Genomic DNA, 19,916 nt, shown 5'->3' with positions numbered 1-19,916 from the left:
TTTTTCCACTTATGGTGGACATGTTCAGTGGCCAGGAGATTTTGGAAAAAGATCCATACAAATATAAATGAAATATTGGGAATGAAGATACAATTTAGACCAGAAATATTATTGCTTTCTATGTTAGATGATGATAATGAGAGATCAAGAAATAGTTATATACATGCTAATGAATTGGTTAATTTTTTTTTTGCTTGAATAAGGAAGGTAGGAAAAGAAAAAAATCAGACATAGTGATTAAAGTAAGAGAAAAGAAGAAAAATCGGTTGAAGAATGGTATGAGGAAGTAATGGATGTTGTTCGATGTATGGATAAATGTTTAAAAGATCATTTGTTTTTTTGTTTGTCCAACGTTGTTTGTTTAATGTTACATATGATTAGAAAATATGATTAATCTATTTTGTAAGTATTTTGTATTATAATAATAAAATCCCTTTAAAAAATAATAACCACTCAATTTATTTGATCAAGTTGTGAAAAGTTTGTATTTTCAGAAACTTTCCAACTAAATTTATTTTTAAAGGGTGATTATTGTTTTTCTAATCTATTCACAATCAATTCTGAAATAGATCGGATGAAATAAGATGCACATCTCCAACATTTTTTTTAATCAAATCTCTAAGTTGTTTTAGACTACAGAAAGGTTTTTGCTTCTTAAAGCTGCAAGGGGAAGTTTTGTTCTGTTTCGTCTTTTTCAATCTATTTCCATTTGTCTAAATATTGATTCTCTAAACAGCAGTGGATTTTACCATTTTTGAAGATGATTCTGCACTGATTGTCACCATCTCTGTCGCCTCATAATCCTGTAGAGGAACGAAATTTTAAGAATCATTTAATATATTTAACATAGGGTTATAATTAATGCAACAATTGAACATATTTAGTATTTATTACTATAGTAATAAATGTAATTACTATACAGCTCTAAAAAACATCAACTGAAGAAATATCCCTGAACTGATCTATAGGTCTTAATTTCGTGCTACTATTCATTTCTTGCCGTCTTCGTGACTGCTCCCAAGCTCTGGAACTACCTCCTAGAGAGGCCAGGATGGCTCCATTTTTGCTTTCCTTTTGTGAAAGCCTTGGGTTACTGGCTATTGAGTGGATAATAATCCAATCCAATCCTTTGCTCTGGAGTAATCTCACCTTTTCATCTTCTTCAGACAGACCGTCGACTTTGCTTCCTTTAGGTCTACCTCTTCCTCTTTTAGGAGATGGCTCTCCTGTTAGCTCCTAAATACAAGAAGACATGCCATTGGGACAAAGATTTAAATGAAGAAGCTAAATACAACTAGGAGCACAAATGCAATTGTGTTAAGTGATTCAGTTTTAAATATGAAACAAAGTACAGTGCGCCCGCGCCATACGCGGCCTTGAGCATACGCGCTCAAGCCGCAGGGTGTGCATGGGGCAGAAGGGGCAGCGCGTCCCATTCAATTGAATGGGCGTGTGCGCCCTTTGCACCCTGCGCGCGCCCGCACCGCCTCACACGAGCCCCATTGTTTCCAATGGGGCTCGAGCATAGGCGGAATTCGCCTTATGCGGAGGGATCCGGAACGGATCCCCCGCGTAAGGCGAGGACGGACTGTAAATAGAAAGGGGGCACATAACCATTAATGGGAGCAGAATGTTACATTATGGCCTCTCATATAACAAAATTGTTTAAGTTTAAAACATGGTGCTGGATGAGAGTTCTATAAATACCATAGATTGCCAAGAAGACAAATAAATGGGTCTTAGAGCAAATCAAGCCTGAATTCTCCCTAGAAGCGAAAATGATGGAACTGAGGTTATTAAAGTTTGGACATATCATGAGACAACAGCATTCATTTGATGATTCCCAGTAAATTAGAAGGAAGTAGGAAAAGAGGAAGTCCATGTGACAAGTGGATAGATTCAAGCAAAGAAATCACATATTTAACACTAGAGATTCTGCATTTTTGGTTGATGGAAAACCTTCTGCTGCAAAGAGCAGGGAGAAAAGGGGAACAGTGGCATAAAATTCAAGAGAGCAGAGAAAGCTTTCCTGAACTGACTTAAAAATAAAACTGAGTCAAATCCTACACAAATGCTTATCAGAAACTGCTATGCTAACTACAGAACTGGTTAAGGTTTTGTTTTGGTCATCCTAGTTGTAAATTAAGAGTAGTAGCGCTAATTTCAGTGAGGCTTGCCTAGAAAAATAGGATTCCTGTGTTTATTGTCAAAGCAGGTAACTGTATCTCAAGTCACCAGATGTTTTTGACTAAGCAGAGGGAGTCTTATCAGCCTCTTATTAGCCTGGTATTATAGTCTAACAATTTTTGCATTTAAATGAACCCCCCCCCAATCCCTTTCAATGACTAACACAACATTCAATATGATTCTATGAAAAAGAAACTGGTGAAAAATATATATCCCTGAATTAATCTATTGATTTATGGAGCCATCATATGTAACCTTTCTTCTAATACTTACCTTCCTGGAAATAATCAGTTAACAAGACAGGACAGTCTAGTATAGTATCCAAGGGTGTAATTTATAATAATATCTGGTGGCTTTATATTATCAAAAGCAATCTTGTTTCCAAGAATCATTAGTTTTTTAAATTACTCACTTCATGTACATACAAAACAATCTGTTTCAGCTTATAGCTTTGTACAGTAAGGAGCTTGGAGAATTTGAGTGGTTACTGTTAGACATTAAGAAAGTTCCAGTCGCACAGTAGTTAAAATGTATTTCTTCTAGAGTACAGCCCGGAATACAGACGAACATACATGGATATAAAGGTTTCATTTTTAAAAAACAATGGAACAAGGAAAACTGTTCCTAACATACCCCTGGAATCCCCTACTACATGAAATCATGTTAAAAATACCACAAATTCTGCAGTTCAGAAGTTAAATATGCAAAACTGTTTGGTTACTGGCTATTCAGTATGTAACAGTCCAAGCCAATCTTCTGCTCTGGAGTAATCTCACCTTTTCAGCTTCTTGAGATGGACTCTTATTTTCTTTTCCTTTAGGTCTTCCTCTTTTAGGAGATGCATCTCCTGTTGGTTCCTAAATGCAGGAAAACATACTATTAGGGCAAGGATTTCAACACAGATTCTAAATACAACCAACAGCAGAAATCCAACTGTGTCAATGAGTGATTTGGATTTAAATGAAAGAAAGTAAATAGAAACAGACACAGAAACATTAATGAGAGTAAAATGTTACATTGTGACAAATGGATTTTTACAGGTTGAACCTCTCTTATCCACAGTTCTGAAATCCAAAATATTACAAAACCCAAAATTGTACATGTGGATGACAGAGATAGTGACACCTTTGCTTTCTGATGGTTCGGTGTACACAACATTCATTTCATATGCAAGTTATATAAAGTATTATATATGTGTATAAAGTGTATATGAAACATAAAATAATTTCATGTTTAAAGTTGGGTCACATCTGTAAGCTCATGTATATGCAAATATATGCATTGTGTATATGCAAATATTCCAAAATCCCAAACAATTCAGGTCTCCTAATAAAAGAGACACAACCGTTTTTTCACACAAAGGTGAAAAAGGCGGGGTACAGACCACCCAAGAAGGGCGGTCTGCCAGCGCCTTGTTTTACTGTGCCATTGACACCAGTGTGCCAATGGCACAGTCGCGATGTCACAATGGCATCACGACATGCAGACGCTAAGCGTCCGTTGCGTCAAAACGGCGGCACCCATCTGTACAGGGCGCCGCCATTTTTACATTCTGAATACATGCTAGGGTTGCAGGACATCTGTAAGCAATGCCCCAAGGCAACCCTAGCACTTATTCCTTACGTCATAAAAGGCCCATCTGTTCTGGGCCAAAGCTTGTATTTTCAGACATTTTCCAACTAAATTTATTTTTAAAGGATGAGTTTTGCTTTTCTGATCATTCAGAAAATATTGCTGAACTCCCAAAATTTTTTTAAAATACTGAAATATCTACCATATATACTCGGCTATAAGTTGGCCTCATATATAAGTTGAGGGCAGGTTTTGGGGTCAAAATTATGCATTTTGATATAACCTGTCAATAGTCGAGAGTAAAACTTAGGGGCATAAAACAGGATCTAAAGGATAGAGCAAAGAAAATAGTGGCAAATAATTTACAAGATTGCAGCAGGCATAACTGTGCTCATGCTAAAGATTGGATGGATGAGAAAATAGGGGAAAGTCAGTACAGAGTAACAAATGACATAATGGAATGGCTATCGCACAGGTGATATGATAATAGAAAAAAGGAGTCAGACAGGGACTGTAAGATCCAAGGTTGTTCACGCTGGGAAGAAATCAAAAGAACAAAGCAGGGAGAGAGATATGGGGAAAGGGGAGAATAAGGGTTGTTCTGAACATGTAACAAAACAATTAAGAGCCTAAAATATTTTGAAATTCTATGTGTTTTAATAAGACAATCAAAGACATAACTGTGTTCGTCTGGAACAGGATCTTGCAGCCCAAAGGAATGAAACAATAGTACTAAAAGGGTAGTTTTAATTAGTGGTGGCCACAACCTTCTTCAGAAAAGCCTTTTGGAAGGTGTATTTTTTGTTTTTTGTGGGGTTTTCGGGCTATTTTTTGTTGATGGAAAACCTGCTGTTAAACAGAGTTAATATGAGTTACTTCTACACCACCACAGTAGATTTCCAGACTTGGTCAAAATTTTGTTTTAGTCATCATAGTTGTAAATAAAAAGAGCAAGTGCTGACTGCAGTGAGAAACAGGAATCCTCTGCTTATAGTCAAAGCTACACATACCTGTGTGTGTCACTATACAGATCATCAGATGTCTGTGTGTGTTTTGGGTGGTGGTGGCATTGGCCTGGTATTATAACTCCAATTTTCTCCTCCTCCATTTCAACCCAATTGATCTTCAATGAACCACACAGCTTAAAAAATTAATTGGTGAAAAAAGTCCCTAAACTGTTCTGTACATTTTCATCTCATGCCTCTATTCACAGCATAATGATGGCTACATGTTTGGCTTTTCTTCTAAAATTTACATCCTTTGGAATAATTAGTGAACAAGGCACAATAGTCTTGTACAGTAACCAAGGATTGAGTTTATAATATCTGGGAGCTATCAATTTTCAGAAGCATCTAATTTTACCAATACTGTATTTTTTAACTACAGTGGTGCCTCCACATTCGCTGGAGTTAGAGGTGAAGGACACCCGTGAATGTGGGGAAAACACATATTAAAAAAACCACTATTCTTTTACCTAAGAAAACACCTCTCTAGGAATCTCCAGGTCCTTCAGTGCAACTCTATGGTCAATATCTGCCAGAAGTTGATCATAGAATCATGCTAGAGGACCTACAAATGCCTAGACAAGTGTTTTCTCCTGGAACCTCTAGGTTCTCCAGCACAACTCTGTGGTCAACCCCCAGAAGAGTTGTGCTGGAGGATTTGGCGACTCCTAGAGAGAACATATTAACCAAATCCGCAAATGATCAAATGAACTTGTAGCACCTTTGGGCCTAACTAAGTGAAGATGTAGTATAGGCTTTCATAAAATGAGAAAGTAGACCAAGTCTGCAAAAGCATATGCTATAACTTCTTTCACTCAATTAGGCTCAAAGGCCTTACAGGATAAATTTGCTTATTGAATAGTTATTCAAGTTTCACAGCAGTTAATATTTTTTTCTTCTAGAGTACAGTCCTGAATACAGAAGAACATGCATGGATATAAAGGTTTATTTTTTAACATTTAAACAAGGAAAACTTTTCCCCAAATACCCAGAGTACTCCTAACATGAAATAATATTAAAATAGTACAAACTCTGCAGTTCAGAATGTAAACATGTGAATCCCTTTGGTTACTGGCTAATGAGTGGATAGCCCAAGCCAATCTTTTGCTTTGAGTAATCTCACCTCTTGAGATTCATCAGAGCGACTCTTGTTTCTCTTTCCTGCAGGTCTTCCCCTTGGTCTTTTAGGAGTTGGTTCTCCCATTGGCTCCTAAATGCAGGAAGAGATTTTAACAAAACTCCAATATAACCAACAGTAGAAATCCAACTGTAGGGCGTTCTTGGCAAGACTTGTTCAAGAGGGGGGGGGGGGGGGTGCCATTGCCTTTCCCTGAGGCTGAGTGTGACTTACCCAACGTTGGCTTCCAGGGCCAAGCTGGGGTTTGAGCCCTGGGGGGAGGAAGGAAAGAAGCTGCTCTCTGAGTCCTTAGAGGATTCGGAGAGGATGGGGGAAGAGAGGATGCCATCTGAGTTCTTGGAGGACTTGCCCCCAGTGTGACAGTACCCTAACATACCTAGAATTATCCTGCAACATTCCAAAACGAACTGCACCAACTCTGCAGTTCAGAGGTGAAATTCGTGAAACCCCTTGGGTTTCAGGATGTTCCAGTTTCACTGTAGTGAAGATTTATTACTTCAAGAATATAGCCCTGAATACAGAATGGCATCCATGTACATAAAGGTTTAATTTTAAAAAACAGTTTAAACAAGGAAAACTGCCTGTAATATACTCAAGATTCCCCTACAACCTTCCAACATGAAATAATATTAAAATGTCACAAATGCTGCAGTTAAGAGGTTAAGTATGCAAAACCTTTTGGTTACAGGCTAATGCCTGGATACCAATGAAAGCCCATCTTTGCTTTCTTACGTGGTGAGCTGGTTTATGTAGCCTTTTGCTTCCACTTCCTTTAGGTCTTCCTCTTCCTCTTTTAGGAGTTGGCTCTTCTGTTGGTTCCTAAATATGGGAAGACATGCTACTGGGCAAGGGTTTTAACACAGATCCAAAACACAAGCAACAGCACAAATCCAACCATGTCACTGAGTGATTCAGTTTTAAATGTGAAAGAAGAGGAGAGGCAACTATGACTGGGAGTAGAACTGTACATCTGACCACTCGCTTTACATGACAAGACGGTGAAAAACCTTGTATTTTCAGGCTCTTATCTAAATTTAGTTTAAAGTGTGACTATTGCTTTTCTAATCATCATTCAGGACTATTCATAATCTATAGGTTTTTTTGAGTTTTTCGGGATATGTGGCTATCTTCTAGAAGCCTGAAAAACCCACAAAAAACTATGGATGCCGGCCATGAAAGCCTTCCACTTCACATTCATAATCTATTTTTAAATAGATGGGGTGAAATAGGATGTAGATCGCCAACTTTTTTTAAAAAAACAAAATGTCCAAGTTGTTTCAGACAATACACAGGCCTTTTGTTTCTTAAAGCCGCAAGGAAAAGTTTTGCTTCGTTCTGTATTTTTTCAATCTATTTCCATTTCTCTAAATATAGATTCTCTAAGGCAACAGTAGATTTTACCATTTTTGAAGGTAACTAGGCTCTGTCACCACCTCTGACTCCTCAGAAGCCTATGGAGGAAAGGAAATTTAATATTTATTCAACATATTTAATATAGTGTATTAATTAATGCAACAATTGGCTATAATATATATTTAGTAATGTATTTAAAACATTCATCAATTGCATTATGGCATTAATGAATGTCACACATTTACTATATTATATCAACGAATGCAATACATATATAAAAGTTAATTGAATAATTTAATACGTATTAAATAAAGAATGTAATATGTTTAAATTATTATATTAATTTAGCACAATATATATAAATCTCTGTTTGTCCCTGAAATGTACCAGATCCTTTCTGATCTTAGAGGCTAAGCAGGGTAAGCCCTGGTTGGTACTTGGATGGGACCCCATCAAGAATACTAGGTGCTGTAGGCTATAGGTCAGAGAAAGGAACCAGCAAAACCACCCCTTGAGTATTCCTTGCCTATGAAAACCCTAAGTAATTCATGTGGTCATCATAAGTCAACAGGCAATGTGAAAGCACAGGCAGATACTACAGACTGATAATATAAGTGTGACATTAAATAATGTAATAATGCAATATATAATAATATAAAATGATGTATAACAATATATGAGAGGCAGCATGATGTCATGTTTTCAGCATTGGACTATGACTACGGAGACCAGCATTCAAATGCCAGCTCAGCCACGGAAACCCAGTGAGTGACCTTGGGCAAGAAACACTCTCTCAGCCTCAGAGGATGCCAAGGCGGAATGCTAAGTTACACAGACTCCACATCTCTTTGACTTTCATCCCTTCCTACAAATTGCAGACTCCTTTGCCACTCTGGATTCCTTCGGCATTGCTCAAGATCCAAGGATCTCCCTTGCTAAGAAAGCCAGCTGAATTTGGACTTTCTTTCATCCTTCTCCAGGTCAAAAGCCTTTTTACAAAGCTGTAAAGAACACATGGAGGGAGATGGGAAGAGAAATGCATACTTGCAGAAGCAGTGAGATCCAGCAGTGAATGGTGGGGCCATGTCAGTTTGCATGTCTCTGTCTTCAGACCTCACTGGCATTAGTTTGCCTTTTCAAAAAACGGTGGTGGCCTTTTCTCAAGAACGGGTGTAATTTTGGGGCTGGAGAGATGGGCGGCTTTGAGCGTTTGAGATGCAAATGGATTCCCTAGACTTTGACAATCTCCCAGCTGCCAGGAAGAGGAAGAGGAGGAGGAGGAGGAGGAGGAGGAGAGGCCTCCTGCAAGAGAGACTCTCCCATACCATCCCAACTAAGGACAGAAAGAACGAAAGGCAGGCATCTGACTAACATCTTCCATTGCTTTCCCCCGTTTGGTTTGTAACACCTTCCTGGTTGAAGAAGCAGCCATGGAGCTTCCAAAGCTTGCAACAAGTATAGTGTGCATTTTGGTGCCTTTCACAGGGAGTTCCATTCAGCCATATGTCCCCCAAAATCCTATCTCTGGGCATTTCATTTTTCTGCCCTAAGTGCAGGACCTTACATTTCTCCGATGTGAATTACATTTTGTTATCTGTGGCCCAGCTTTCTAGTCTGTTTTGGTCATTCTGAATCTTGATCCTGTCCTCTGCAGTATTAGCTATTCCTCCCAATTTGGTGTCATCTGCAAATTTGATGAGTATTCCCCCAATCCTGTCCTCCAAGTCCTTGATGAAGATGCTGAATGGCCCTGGGCCCAGGAGAGAGCCCTGTGGGACCCCATTGGTAACTTCTCTCCAGGAGAGAGCCCTGCGGACTCTGAGGAAGGAGGCCCAGTTCTCGGGAGCTGCTCTCTTCCAGTCCGCCTCCAAGGCCCTCCGAGGGCGCTTCGCACAGACAGGGCAGAGACTATTCCTGGCAGAGGCGTCTGAGCGCTGGACTGCGATTCCGGGGACAGGCTCCGGTCCCCCTTCTGGCCTCGGATAGAGGCCTCTCCTGGAGAGGATCTGAAAAGGCGGTTAAGATCCTCTCCTGGTAACCGTTCTAACGGGTTCCTTTCCTTTTGTCCCCGGAGCCAGGCTCCTTCCCCCCAAAGGCCCCTCTTCTCCACGGAAGGGAGCTCCTCCCTCCTCCTTCCTCCCTTCCAAATAGTGGATCTGGGGGCAATGGTCCCGTTCACCTGCCTCCTGCTCCAGCCTCCGCCTCCTCCACGAAATGCCTCCCTTTCCTCGCCGACAAGAAGATGCAGAAGGCGCTCCGTCCCTTCCTCCGGAAATGAGCTCAGAAAGCGGGATCACTCTCCTCCTCCTCAGTAACACTTCCTGCCTCTCTAGGAAGCGGAGCTCGCTGTCTCGCTGGGCTCCACTTCCCTAGAGAGCTCAGAGGGAACGCAGCGTCTCTCTCCTCCTCCTCCTCCTCATAAACGCTTCCTGCCTCTCTAGGAATCTCAGCTCGCTGCTCAGAGGCCTCCGCTTCCTAGAGAAGGTAGCGTCACTCTCCTCATTAACGCTTCCTGACTCTCTAGGAAGCTCAGCTCGCTGCTCTCCGCTTCCTAGAGAAGCCGGAAGTGCTCACTTGAAGCCTAGTGGGTGGGGCAGGTGGGAGGGGACTGGGAGGAGCCTTGGGAGGGAGGGGCAGGGCCTTGTGGGTGAGGGGAGAGTGAGGCTGAGTGGGTGGAGCAGGCTGGAGGGGAGGAGGTAAGGGGGAGCCATTGGGGGCAGCAGGCGGACCCTAAACCGGGCTTGGTGAATGGGGAGGGGGGAGGTGACCGGGGATGGGGTGGGGAGAGGAGGAGGGGGAGAGAGGCCCAGTGGGTGGAGCAGGTTGCAGAGGAGAAGGCAAGGGGGGCAGTTATGGGGAGGACCTAGGGAACCCTATATCGTGCTTTATGGAGGGAGGGGGGAGACCCAGAGGGAAGTAAGGGGGAGCATTGGGGAAGGGCAGAGGCAGGGGAGCCCTGAAGTGGGCTTTGTGAGTTGGAGGGAGAGGGAGAGGGCCCCAGTAGGTGGGGAAGGTGGGAGAGCAGGAGGTAAAGAGGGGGAGAACTGAAGGGTGGGGACAGAGATACCCTACATTGGGCTTTGTGAGGGGAGGGAAGGAAGGGGGAGGGGGAGGCCCAGTGGGTGGAACAGGGGGGAGGGGAGGGGAGGCCTTTTGGGGAAGGGAGAGGGGAACCCTGAATTATGCCTTGGGGAGGAGAGGGCAGCGGCAGGAGGGAGGGAGGCCCAGTGGAGGGAAGAGGGGGAGCATTGGGGGGAGGGGGCAGAGGGACCCTAAATTGTGCCTGGAGGGAGGGAGGGAGGCAGGGAGGCCCAGTGAGTGGGGCAGGTAAGAGGGGTATTATTGGGGGGAAGGGACCTGTTCTTGTTAACGGTGTGCCTTCAAATCGTTCCCAACTTCTGGCAACCCTAAGGTGACCCTATCTCGTTTTCTTCTTGGCAGGGTTTGGATTTGTTCAGAGGTGGCTTTGCCCTTGCCTTCCCCTGGAGCTGAGGGAGTGCAACTTGCCCAAGGTCACCCAGTGGACTTCCATGGCCAAGCCAGGATTCGAACCCTGGTCTCCTAAGGTCATAGTCCAATGTTCAAACCACTACACCACCCTGACTCTTGGGGAGGGGAGAGGGGAACCGTCAATTGGGATTCATGGAGGATAGGAGGCAGAGGGAGGGAGACCCAATGAGTGGAGTAGGCAGGAGAGGCGGAGGAGGAAAGGGGAAGAATTTGGAGGGAGGAGAGGGACCCTATATTGGGCTTTGTGGGGGAGGAAAGAGAGGGAGAGATGCCCAGTGGGAGGAGCTGGTGGGAGAGGAGGAGGTGGGGAAGCATTGGGGTGGAAGGAGCAGGAGAACTCTAAACTGTGCTTAATGGGGGGAGAGAAGGTGGAGGAGGCAGAGGATCCCCCCCCCCAAGCTGGGAAGAGTCCTGGTTCCTGCCACCCCCTTTAAAAGGAAGACCTCCCTCATTCCCTAGCTACCCAGACCCTTCTGCTGCCAAAGCTCCCTCCCTCCTTCCCTTTCTTCCTTCCCCCTGAAAACAGCCAACCCACGATGGGAGGGGGGCACAGGGAAAACCTGGCAATGAGGGGAAGACTAGAGGAGCCAAGTGGGAAGAGATGCCGTGCTTTGGCTGGATTGAGGGCCAGAGGAAGAGATTCCACCCTCAGCCCCTTTTTGGGACCCTTTGATCAGAAAAGAGGCTTATCCAACTCAGACAGTTTGGGGGTGGAGGTGGAAGTGAAACTGCTCAGGCTCCTCTTTGCCTTCAGGAGGGATTTAAGTAAAAGTCAGGCCCATGACATTTGATTTCATATAGTTTCCCCGAAAGAATGCCATCTGATGTCAGGGTGGGTTGAGTGGGATTTGATTTCATGAGGTCTGGCTTTTACTTTCTTCCTACAGGAGCTCAGATCTAGAGGTCAAGGATGGGAGGGACGAATACCTCTCCTCCTCAGCTGCTCAGATATTATAGTTTTTCTTGGTTTTTCACACTATGTGTCCATGTTCTAGAATAGATTATTCCTGACATTTCCTCAGCATCTGTGGCTGGCATCTTCAGAAAATTCTCTGAAGCATTCTCTGAAGATGCCAGCCACAGATTCTGGTGAAACATCAGGAATGAATTCTTCTAGAACACAGCCACATAGCCTGAAAAACCCACAAAAAACTATGAAAGCCTTTGACTTCACATTGCTCAGATATTCCCTGCCTTTGCAAATTTAACCTTAGGGAATGGATGTAAGAGCAGAAGAATCATAGAATAATAGAGTTGGAAGAGACCACAAGGGCCATCTAGTCCAACCCCCTGCCATTCAGGAAATCTCTATCAAAGCATCCCCAACAGATGGCCATCTGTTTAAAGGCCTCTAAGGAAGGAGACTCCACTACACTCCGAGGGAGTTTCTTCCACTGTCGAACAGCCCTTAGTGTCAGGAAGTTCCTGCTAATGTTGAGGTGGAATCTCTGTTCCTGGAGCTTGCATCCATTGCTCTGTGTCCTATTCTCTGGACCAGCAAAAAACAAGTTTGCTCCATCTTCAATGTGGCATCCCTTCAAATATTTAACCAGGGCTACTATATCACCTCTTAACCTTTGCTTCTCCAGGCTAAACATACCCATCTCCCTAAGTCGATTCTCATAGGGTATGGTTTCCAGACCTTTTACCATTTTGGTCACCCTCCTCGGAACATTCTTCAGCTTTTAAACTGTGTTAAACTGAACTGGTTTTAATAGCTTTTCAGCTTTTTGATTGCATTTTATTCTTTTAACTGGAGGTTTGAATTATTTTAATACTGTGAAAACCACAACAAGACTTATTGTTCCTCTCTTTTCAGGAGGTCTGACTAAGTTGAGATCCAGCCTTCAGGCTGAACTCCAGCACACACTTTCCTGGGTGTAAGTCCCCAAGAACCATCCAAGTGGGTGGTGAATGACAAAATAATTCCTCAATATAAGGTAATATGGAATTTGGCTTTCTTTTTTGTCCTTGTTCCACTTGCTTCCTTGTTTGCTTTCACCCATAGTTTGCTCTTGGGTTTTACCAGAAATTTATCAAGTCTCTAGAGCCAACTCTGAGACTGCTGTTAGTGTTGCTAGGTTTTCAATCCAGTAAGAAGGGACAATTGAAGTTCAGGACATGCAGCGTTGACAATTGTGAAATAGGTATTAACAAAGTTTTACTTGAATAGCAAATGAAAATGTTGATTTAAGTTCACTAAGCCATGTATTTCTCTGTAAAACTGACACATTGTTAATGTTCCTCAATTATACAATGCACACATTTCTGTCTTTATGAAAGGCCCACTTCCCAAAATGTAGGAATTTTTGGCATCTTATTCAATTAAGAAAAAGGAAAAAGCTTTCCAGTCCAAAAATATTCTGTAAAATGAGGCATACCTGTCAGCCCTGTGGGGACAAGCTTTGCAATCCCAGGTAGTGAGTTCCCTTATAATAAGGCACACCAGCCTGCCCTCTAAGGCGACGATTCTCACACTCTGGGACACAATATCAGGAGGGGAGTGCAAGAAATTTTTCAGGTCTGTTGAGGAGGAAGTAAGGCTGGAAGAGCAGCACTCATTCACAATGTACATCTACACACAAATACAAACATACAGAGGGAGAAAAATATTTAGCAGGAAGAAGTGCTATCATGGGGAGGCACCAGAAAGAGCTGCCAAGTGGGAGCAGAGATTTACAGCCAACAACAAACAGAGAGAGGGGCAACAGCAGCCAGCATTAAATAGCATGTGTATTCTTCCACTGGCAGTGTGGATTTCTGCGACTCCGGGGCCTAAGCAGCAGCACCAACACCAAGTCTGCTGCCACACTGCAGAAATAAAGCAGTTTGACACCTTGGCTTCCATGGCTCAGTTCTATGGAATTTGGGGATTTTTAGTTTTGTGGGGCACCAGAACTCTAGGACAAGGAAGGCTAAATAACTCACTGAACTACAAATCCCAAAATTCCATAGTATTGCATCATGGCAGTAAAAGTGGTGTCAAACTGCTTTATTTCTGCAGTGTGGATACACCCCAATAAACAACAAGAGCAACCCAAGCAACACTGAGGCAGGAGCAGGGTCTCATGTCTTTCTGGAATTAAGGGGTAAACTGACTAGAATAGATTTATATTCTTGTCTAAAATAGTCCTCTATACAAAAATATTACATATGAAGAGGAAAGGGTTGAATCTTGGAGGAAGTAGTAACAATAATGAGATTTCTTTCCCGATTGTCTTCTCTTCTTTCTCAATTAGGAGAGAATCAAGAAAATGAAAATCTTATGACGTCACTGTGGCTTGATGGGAAATGAGCATGTATGCTGAAGAGACAATACTATAGTTTGGAAATCAAAGGGGATCAAAAATGCAGAAGGAAAACCAGTGAAAGAATGGGAAGAAGAAATCCTTTGAGGATGCTCATATGAAATAATAAAAGAAAATAAAGCATCTATCTGTAACAATATATTTACAATACTAATTGTACATAAAATACATGATCGACATGAGAAACAAACCATACAGATACATGGAATTTGGAAAGAACTTCGGTGAGAGTGGCTATCTGCAGTTCTCATCAAGAAACCCACACGGGAGAAAAACCATCTGAATGTATAGCAAGAGAAACCAAATAAATGCAAGGGATGTGACAAGTGCTTCAGTGATAGTGAAATATGTACTAAACTTCAAAGAATTCATACAACTGAGAAACAGTTTACATGCTTGGAATGTTGAAAGAGCTTCAGTCACATTGGAAACCTATGTTCATATCAAAGAACATGTATAGGAACTGGGAGCCTTTGTTGAAATCAAAGAACCCAAATAGGGGGAAGAAATCCTATGAATGCATTGAATATGGGAAGAGCTTCAGTTGGAACGGACAATTCTATCCACACCAGAGAACTGGTTTGAAACCATATAAATGTGTGGTATGTGGAAAGAGATTCAGTCACATTGGACACCTACATTTCCATAAAAGAACTCACACAGAGGCGAAACTATACAAATGTATGGAATGTGGAAAGGTGTTCAGTCAGAGGGGTTCGTATGCTAAACACCAAAGAATCTATATAGAGGTGAAGACACGTAATTGTATGGAATATGGAAAAAGATTCAGTCAGAAAGCATACCTCTGTTCACATGAGACAGTTCACCCAAGAGAGAAACTATATAAGTGCATGGAATGTGGAAAAAGTTTTATTCGTAGCAGTGCATTGACTAGACATCACAGAATCCATACAGGGGAGAAACCGTATATGTGCGGGGAATGTGGAAAGAGCTTCAGGGATAGTGGAGCATGTACTATACATCAAAGAACCCATACAGGGGAGAAACCATATAAATGTATGGAATGTGGAAAAACCTTCAGTCATAGTGGAACATGTAGTAGCCATCAAAGAAGTCATACAGGGGAGAAACCATATCGGTGCATGGAATGTGGAAAGCGTTTTAGTCATAGTGGAACATGTAGTAGACATCAAAGAACCCATACAGGGGAGAAACCGTATATATGCATGGAATGTGGAAAGAGATTCAGTCAGACTGGAAGCCTAAGTACACATCAAAAAACACACACAGGGGAAAAACCATATACATGCATGGAATGTGGAAAGAGCTTCAGTCATAGAGGAACATGTAGCAGACATCAAAGAACTCATACAGGGGAAAAACCATATACATGCATGGAATGTGGAAAGAGCTTCAGTCAGACTGGAGGCTTACGTTCCCATGAAAAAACTCACACCGGGGAAAAGCCTTACAAATGCATGGAATGTGGAAAGAGCTTCAGTCGGGGTGAACATCTCTATTCACATCAGAGAACTCACACTGGTTTGAAGCCGTATAAATGCATCCAATGTGGAAAGAGCTTTAGTCAGAATGGAAGCCTACATTCACATCAAAGGATACACACAGGAGAGAAACCATATAAATGCATGGAATGTGGGAAGTGCTTCATTCATAGTAGCGCACTAACTATACATCAAAGAATTCACACAGGGGAAAAACCATATAAATGCATAGAGTGTGGAAAGAGCTTCAGTAATAGTGGAGCATGTAATAAACATCGAAAGGCTCACACTGAGGTAAAACCATGTAATTCATTGAATTTGGAAACAGCTTCAGTGATAGAGGAACATGTACTGAATGTCACTGCACCCACACAAGGGAGAAAGCTATATTGAAATCAAGGTAATCTACATTTGCAGACTCTGATGAACCAAGAGTGTAAAGTTTTGTGTTGTTTTTTTAACAAAAGAGAAAAGAATAGTCTGGACAAACTTTTTTTGAGAAATCCATGGTGGGTCTAAGCAATGAGAGCATGCTTATTAAGTGTTCACAAACTCATTTTTTAATCATAGGTTCAAAATATGTAGCTCCCCCCCCCCCCCCCCATTTTGAACATGGAGACAAAATGCACTCACCTCAACAAGGATCACTCACATTTTTGAAGAATTATCAATGCTTACAGGTATTAATCTGCAATCTACATGTTCCTTAGCATCCTTGGATGCAGTTTATCTGGCCTCATAAATCTGAATTCATTTAAAGTAATAGTCATACCACCTCATTGCTTATCTTGAGCTGCAGCCTCTTCACTGCCTAACTTGTTATTTCCCCTTGGCTTGTGCACTGTTTTTCCTTTGGGGAAAGACAGAGTACAAATAGGTGTTGAACACTTCTGCTTTCTCTCTGTGCCCCATTCCACTTCCTCTTTTGTTCTTCCAGGAGGGGCTACTCTGTCTCTGACCCATGCAGAAGCTTGAATCTTCCCGGTGGACTTGAAGTGTGGATAGGTGGACTTCAAAGTGTTGTACTTCTTTCCCAGGAGGGCAGCATCTTTCCACTTACTTGCAAGTATGCAGCTTCCGCCATCCTCTAGCAAGGAGATAAGCACAGCATGGAGCACAGGTCACAGGAGTAGTTCCCTCACTGTCCTTGTCCCTGTTAACCCAGAGTACCTTCCCATTAAGCTCCCACACAAAATACTTCTGTTTGTTCTCCCTGTTTGCAAGCTCCTGACCACAAGCTCATAGAGAATCTGAGGGACACTATAGAAAGATAAGGGCAACTGCATCTCACGCACCCACAAACCTGGTCAATGAACAAGGTGTGGGAAGGGCCAAATGGTGAGGTAAAATTAGAATGGGGGTCAGTGGGGCTGATGGTCAAGAGATGGGGGAATGCAGGGAAGGATAGGAAGACAATATGGTGCCAGTGAAGGTTTAGCTCTTGGAGAGAAGAAGAGAGAGAAGGTAACAGATTGTTTTCTTTGGCTTGTCTCCCCTTACCTAATCTGACTTTCACATGGTTTCTTAGGCTGGAACATCATGTCTCTTCTTGAGATAATGGGCACTGCCACAGATTGTTTAAATACAGAATGATAATCTTTTCACTCTGGTGCACCATCCAGTCATATTTTCTGGAATCAGTGTCAGTTATTGTGGCCTGATCATGTGGGCAATACACCATTGAATTGTTTTCTTCCAACATAGGTCAGCCCTACAGAGGTCAGCTGAATGAAACTACATGTGAAAGGGATCAAGGAGTCCAAGTAGACCACAAGTTGAACATGAATCAATGGTGTGATGCGGCAGCTAAAAAGGCCAATAGGCTGCATCAATAGAAGTATAGTGTCTAGATCAAGGGAAGTAATAGTGCCACTCTATTCTGCTTTGATCAGGCCCCACCTGGAATATTGTGTCCAGCTCTGGACACTACAAATCAAAAAGGACATTGAGAAACTGGAGCGTGTCCAAAGGAGGGCGACCAAAATGGTGAAAGGTCTGGAAACCATGCTCTATGAGGAACAACTTGGGGATCTGGGGATGTTTAGCCTTTTTCAAGCAGGCTTACCCCTGACTCTTTGCCCTGAGAGTCCTCTTCCCCCCTCTGTCAGTTGTTTGTGATCTGGCACAAGTTCTTTTATTACTGTTTTAATGGTATTGTTTTTATAAATTGTATTGAATATTGCTGTTAACCGCCCTGATGTTTCGAAGGGCGGTATATAAATAAAGTTATTTATTTATTTATTTATTATTTAAGAGGTGATATGATAGCCCTATTTAAATATTTGAAGGGATGTCATATTGAGGAGGGAACAAGCTTGTTTTCTGCTGCTCCAGAGACTAGAACATGGAACAATGAATGGAAGCTACAGGAAAAGAGATCCCACCTCAGCATTAGGAGGAATTTTCTGACAGTGAAAGCTGTTTGACAGTTGAGCACACTCCCTCAGTGGAGAGTGGTGGAGTCTCCTTCCTTGGAGGCCTTTAAACAGAGGCTGGATGGCCATCTGTCGGGGATGCTTTGTGAGTTCCTGCATGGCAGAATGGGGTTGGACTGGATGGCCCTTGGGGTCTCTTCCAACTCTCCGATTCTATGAAAACTGTTTTAATCTTTTAAACCTGTTTTAATGTTAATTATTTAATACGTTCTTAATCTATTTTCATTATTTTTATTGTTCTAAATTGCTTTAGCCTGTTAGTAGTTGTTTTGCTTGTACACTGCCATGAGATCTCTTGAAAAAGGGTGGCATAGAAATATTTTAATGCATAAAAATAAATAAATTTAATAAACAATAGCATTTTGGTAAAGAAAATATTTCTCAGCACAAACACACTGTTGATGCTGAATGTAACTGCTGAGCCTAACAGTCACCTGGTGTCTCTGTCTGCCTGTATGCAGAAGAAAATCATACTCGTAGTTAAAACTCTCTAGTTGTCTGTGTATATCTATAAAGATTTATTTTGGAACCTGTTCATCTGGGGCCCTCTTAGCCCACAGTCCTGTTTTCCATCACTTGGAGACCAAATGTTTGCAGGCAGCCCAACATCTTCCCCAGTGGAAATGAGATGTAGTTTGCACCTCAAAACAAAGGCTTTTCTCCCTCCAAATAAAACTGAAATGGAACAAATTTCTGTTCTAAATTAGACCTCGAATTTATTTCAAGCCAAGGGCAAAACCAATTATATCCAATAGATTTGTTTTTAGCAACCACCATTTCATACCAAAAGACTTCTCTAAATAAAAAGGTCTTTGCCAGCAAAAAGAAAGAAAGCTGGGGAAAAGAGCATTTAAACCATACTAATAATTTTACAGTTTGTGTTTCCCTTATCCAAAGTGCTTGGAAGTTTGGATTTCAATTATTTTTGGATTTTGGAATTATTTCAAATATGCTTGCATATACATACATATTTCAAATATGTTTGCAGATACTGTACATACATAAGGGGATATCCTGAAGATAAGGCTCAAGTCTAAATATGAATTTCATTTTGTTTCATATACACCTTTATACAGATAGCCTGAAGGTAGTTTTATACAGTATTTGTGCATGAAACAAACTTTGTGTACACCGAACCATCAGAAAGCTAAGGTGTCATTGGCCTCAGAGCAGGATACACAGTTGAGACTGCTATGGTTGTGTTAATGGATGATATTCACCTGAGCATAGACAGGGGGAGTGTGTCCCTGCTGGTATTTTTGGACCACTCAGCAGTATTTGATACTATCAACCCTGGTATTCTTCTGAAACGCCTGGGGGATTGGGAATCAGAGGCACTGTGCTTCAGTGACTCTGGTCCTATCCCTCGGGCAGGTTCCAGGTGGTGCTTGAGCATAGCTGCTCCTCAAAAAAAGAAGCTGTTATATGACATACCCAAGGTGCCATTCTATCCCCAATGCTATTCAACATCTACATGAAACTGGTGGGAGACATCATTCAGAAGCAAGGGGCAGGGTGCTATCAGTATGCTGATGATACCCAAATATATTTCCCTCTGTCTTCAAATACAGCTTCAAGTAAGGATAGTGTGAATGCTGGAGGAGGTAATGGACTGGATAAGGAAAAACAAATTGAAGCTGAATCCAGACAATAAATAATAATAAATAAAACTTTTATTTATATCCCGCTTTTCTGTGACAAGACAATCAAAGCGGCTACAACATATTAAAATCCACATTTACAAATTTATGTCCCAAATTCCCCCCCTTAAAACAGGATTAAACAAATTACAATTAAAACATCTATTAAAAACACAATAAAATACAGCAAGGACAGAGCAGTGGGCTGATACATGATGTGGGGGCAGTCATTCTGTGGCCGGGCACTTTTATTCAGGAAAGGCCTGTTGGAAGAGATCCGTCTTGACAGCTTTTTTAAAGCTGTCT

At 42.0% G+C, this 19,916-nt stretch overlaps 2 protein-coding genes across 9 annotated transcripts in view; one reads left to right on the top strand and one right to left on the bottom strand.

Annotated features, from left to right (window-relative positions):
• LOC149320429 (uncharacterized) overlaps positions 1–9,651 on the bottom strand; it is a 29,970-nt gene extending 20,319 nt beyond the window's left edge. The window contains exons 1-7 of one of the 4 annotated variants that reach the window (XM_089502343.1): positions 9,434–9,648; positions 7,303–7,352; positions 6,634–6,720; positions 5,887–5,973; positions 2,964–3,044; positions 1,150–1,236; positions 750–803 (exon numbers count right to left, since the gene is read on the bottom strand). In XM_089502343.1, coding sequence (XP_089358469.1) covers positions 750–803; positions 1,150–1,236; positions 2,964–3,044; positions 5,887–5,973; positions 6,634–6,720; positions 7,303–7,305 — 399 coding nt within the window. In that variant the 5' untranslated portion in view covers positions 7,306–7,352; positions 9,434–9,648. Of the gene's footprint in view, positions 1–749; positions 804–1,149; positions 1,237–2,963; positions 3,045–5,886; positions 5,974–6,633; positions 6,721–7,302; positions 7,353–8,298; positions 8,325–9,433 lie in introns of those variants that run through there. The other 3 variants (XM_089502334.1, XM_089502353.1, XM_089502362.1) reach the window with 3 other exon arrangements.
• LOC149320428 (uncharacterized) lies at positions 9,638–18,327 on the top strand. 5 transcript variants are annotated; one of them, XR_016278600.1, is made up of 5 exons: positions 9,901–9,950; positions 10,696–10,820; positions 12,584–12,704; positions 14,004–16,215; positions 16,473–18,327. XR_016278600.1 is itself a non-coding variant. In XM_089501525.1 (5 exons), exon 4 carries the CDS (start codon positions 14,465–14,467, stop codon positions 15,926–15,928), a length of 1,464 nt encoding a protein of 487 aa, XP_089357651.1. In that variant the 5' UTR covers positions 9,901–9,950; positions 10,696–10,820; positions 12,584–12,704; positions 14,004–14,464; the 3' UTR covers positions 15,929–15,935; positions 16,473–18,327. The 5 variants fall into 5 exon arrangements, 3 of the variants coding, with proteins under 3 accessions (XP_089357641.1, XP_089357651.1, XP_089357633.1); XR_016278603.1 differs by having other exon boundaries at positions 14,004–16,601; positions 17,240–18,327; XM_089501525.1 differs by having other exon boundaries at positions 14,004–15,935.
• Positions 18,328–19,916: the final 1,589 nt, after the last annotated feature.

Source organism: Sceloporus occidentalis, unplaced genomic scaffold (genome assembly GCF_023333645.1).
Source record: "Sceloporus occidentalis isolate IW3139 unplaced genomic scaffold, rSceOcc1.0.p SCAF_1, whole genome shotgun sequence".
Lineage (NCBI taxonomy): Eukaryota > Metazoa > Chordata > Lepidosauria > Squamata > Phrynosomatidae > Sceloporus > Sceloporus occidentalis.
This window is presented reverse-complemented; position numbering and strand designations above follow the sequence as displayed.

Coding starts and splice junctions, on each gene's coding strand:
- LOC149320428 (XM_089501515.1), top strand. CDS start 14,465: ATGCTTGGAATGTTGAAAGAGCTTCAGTCACATTGGAAACCTATGTTC.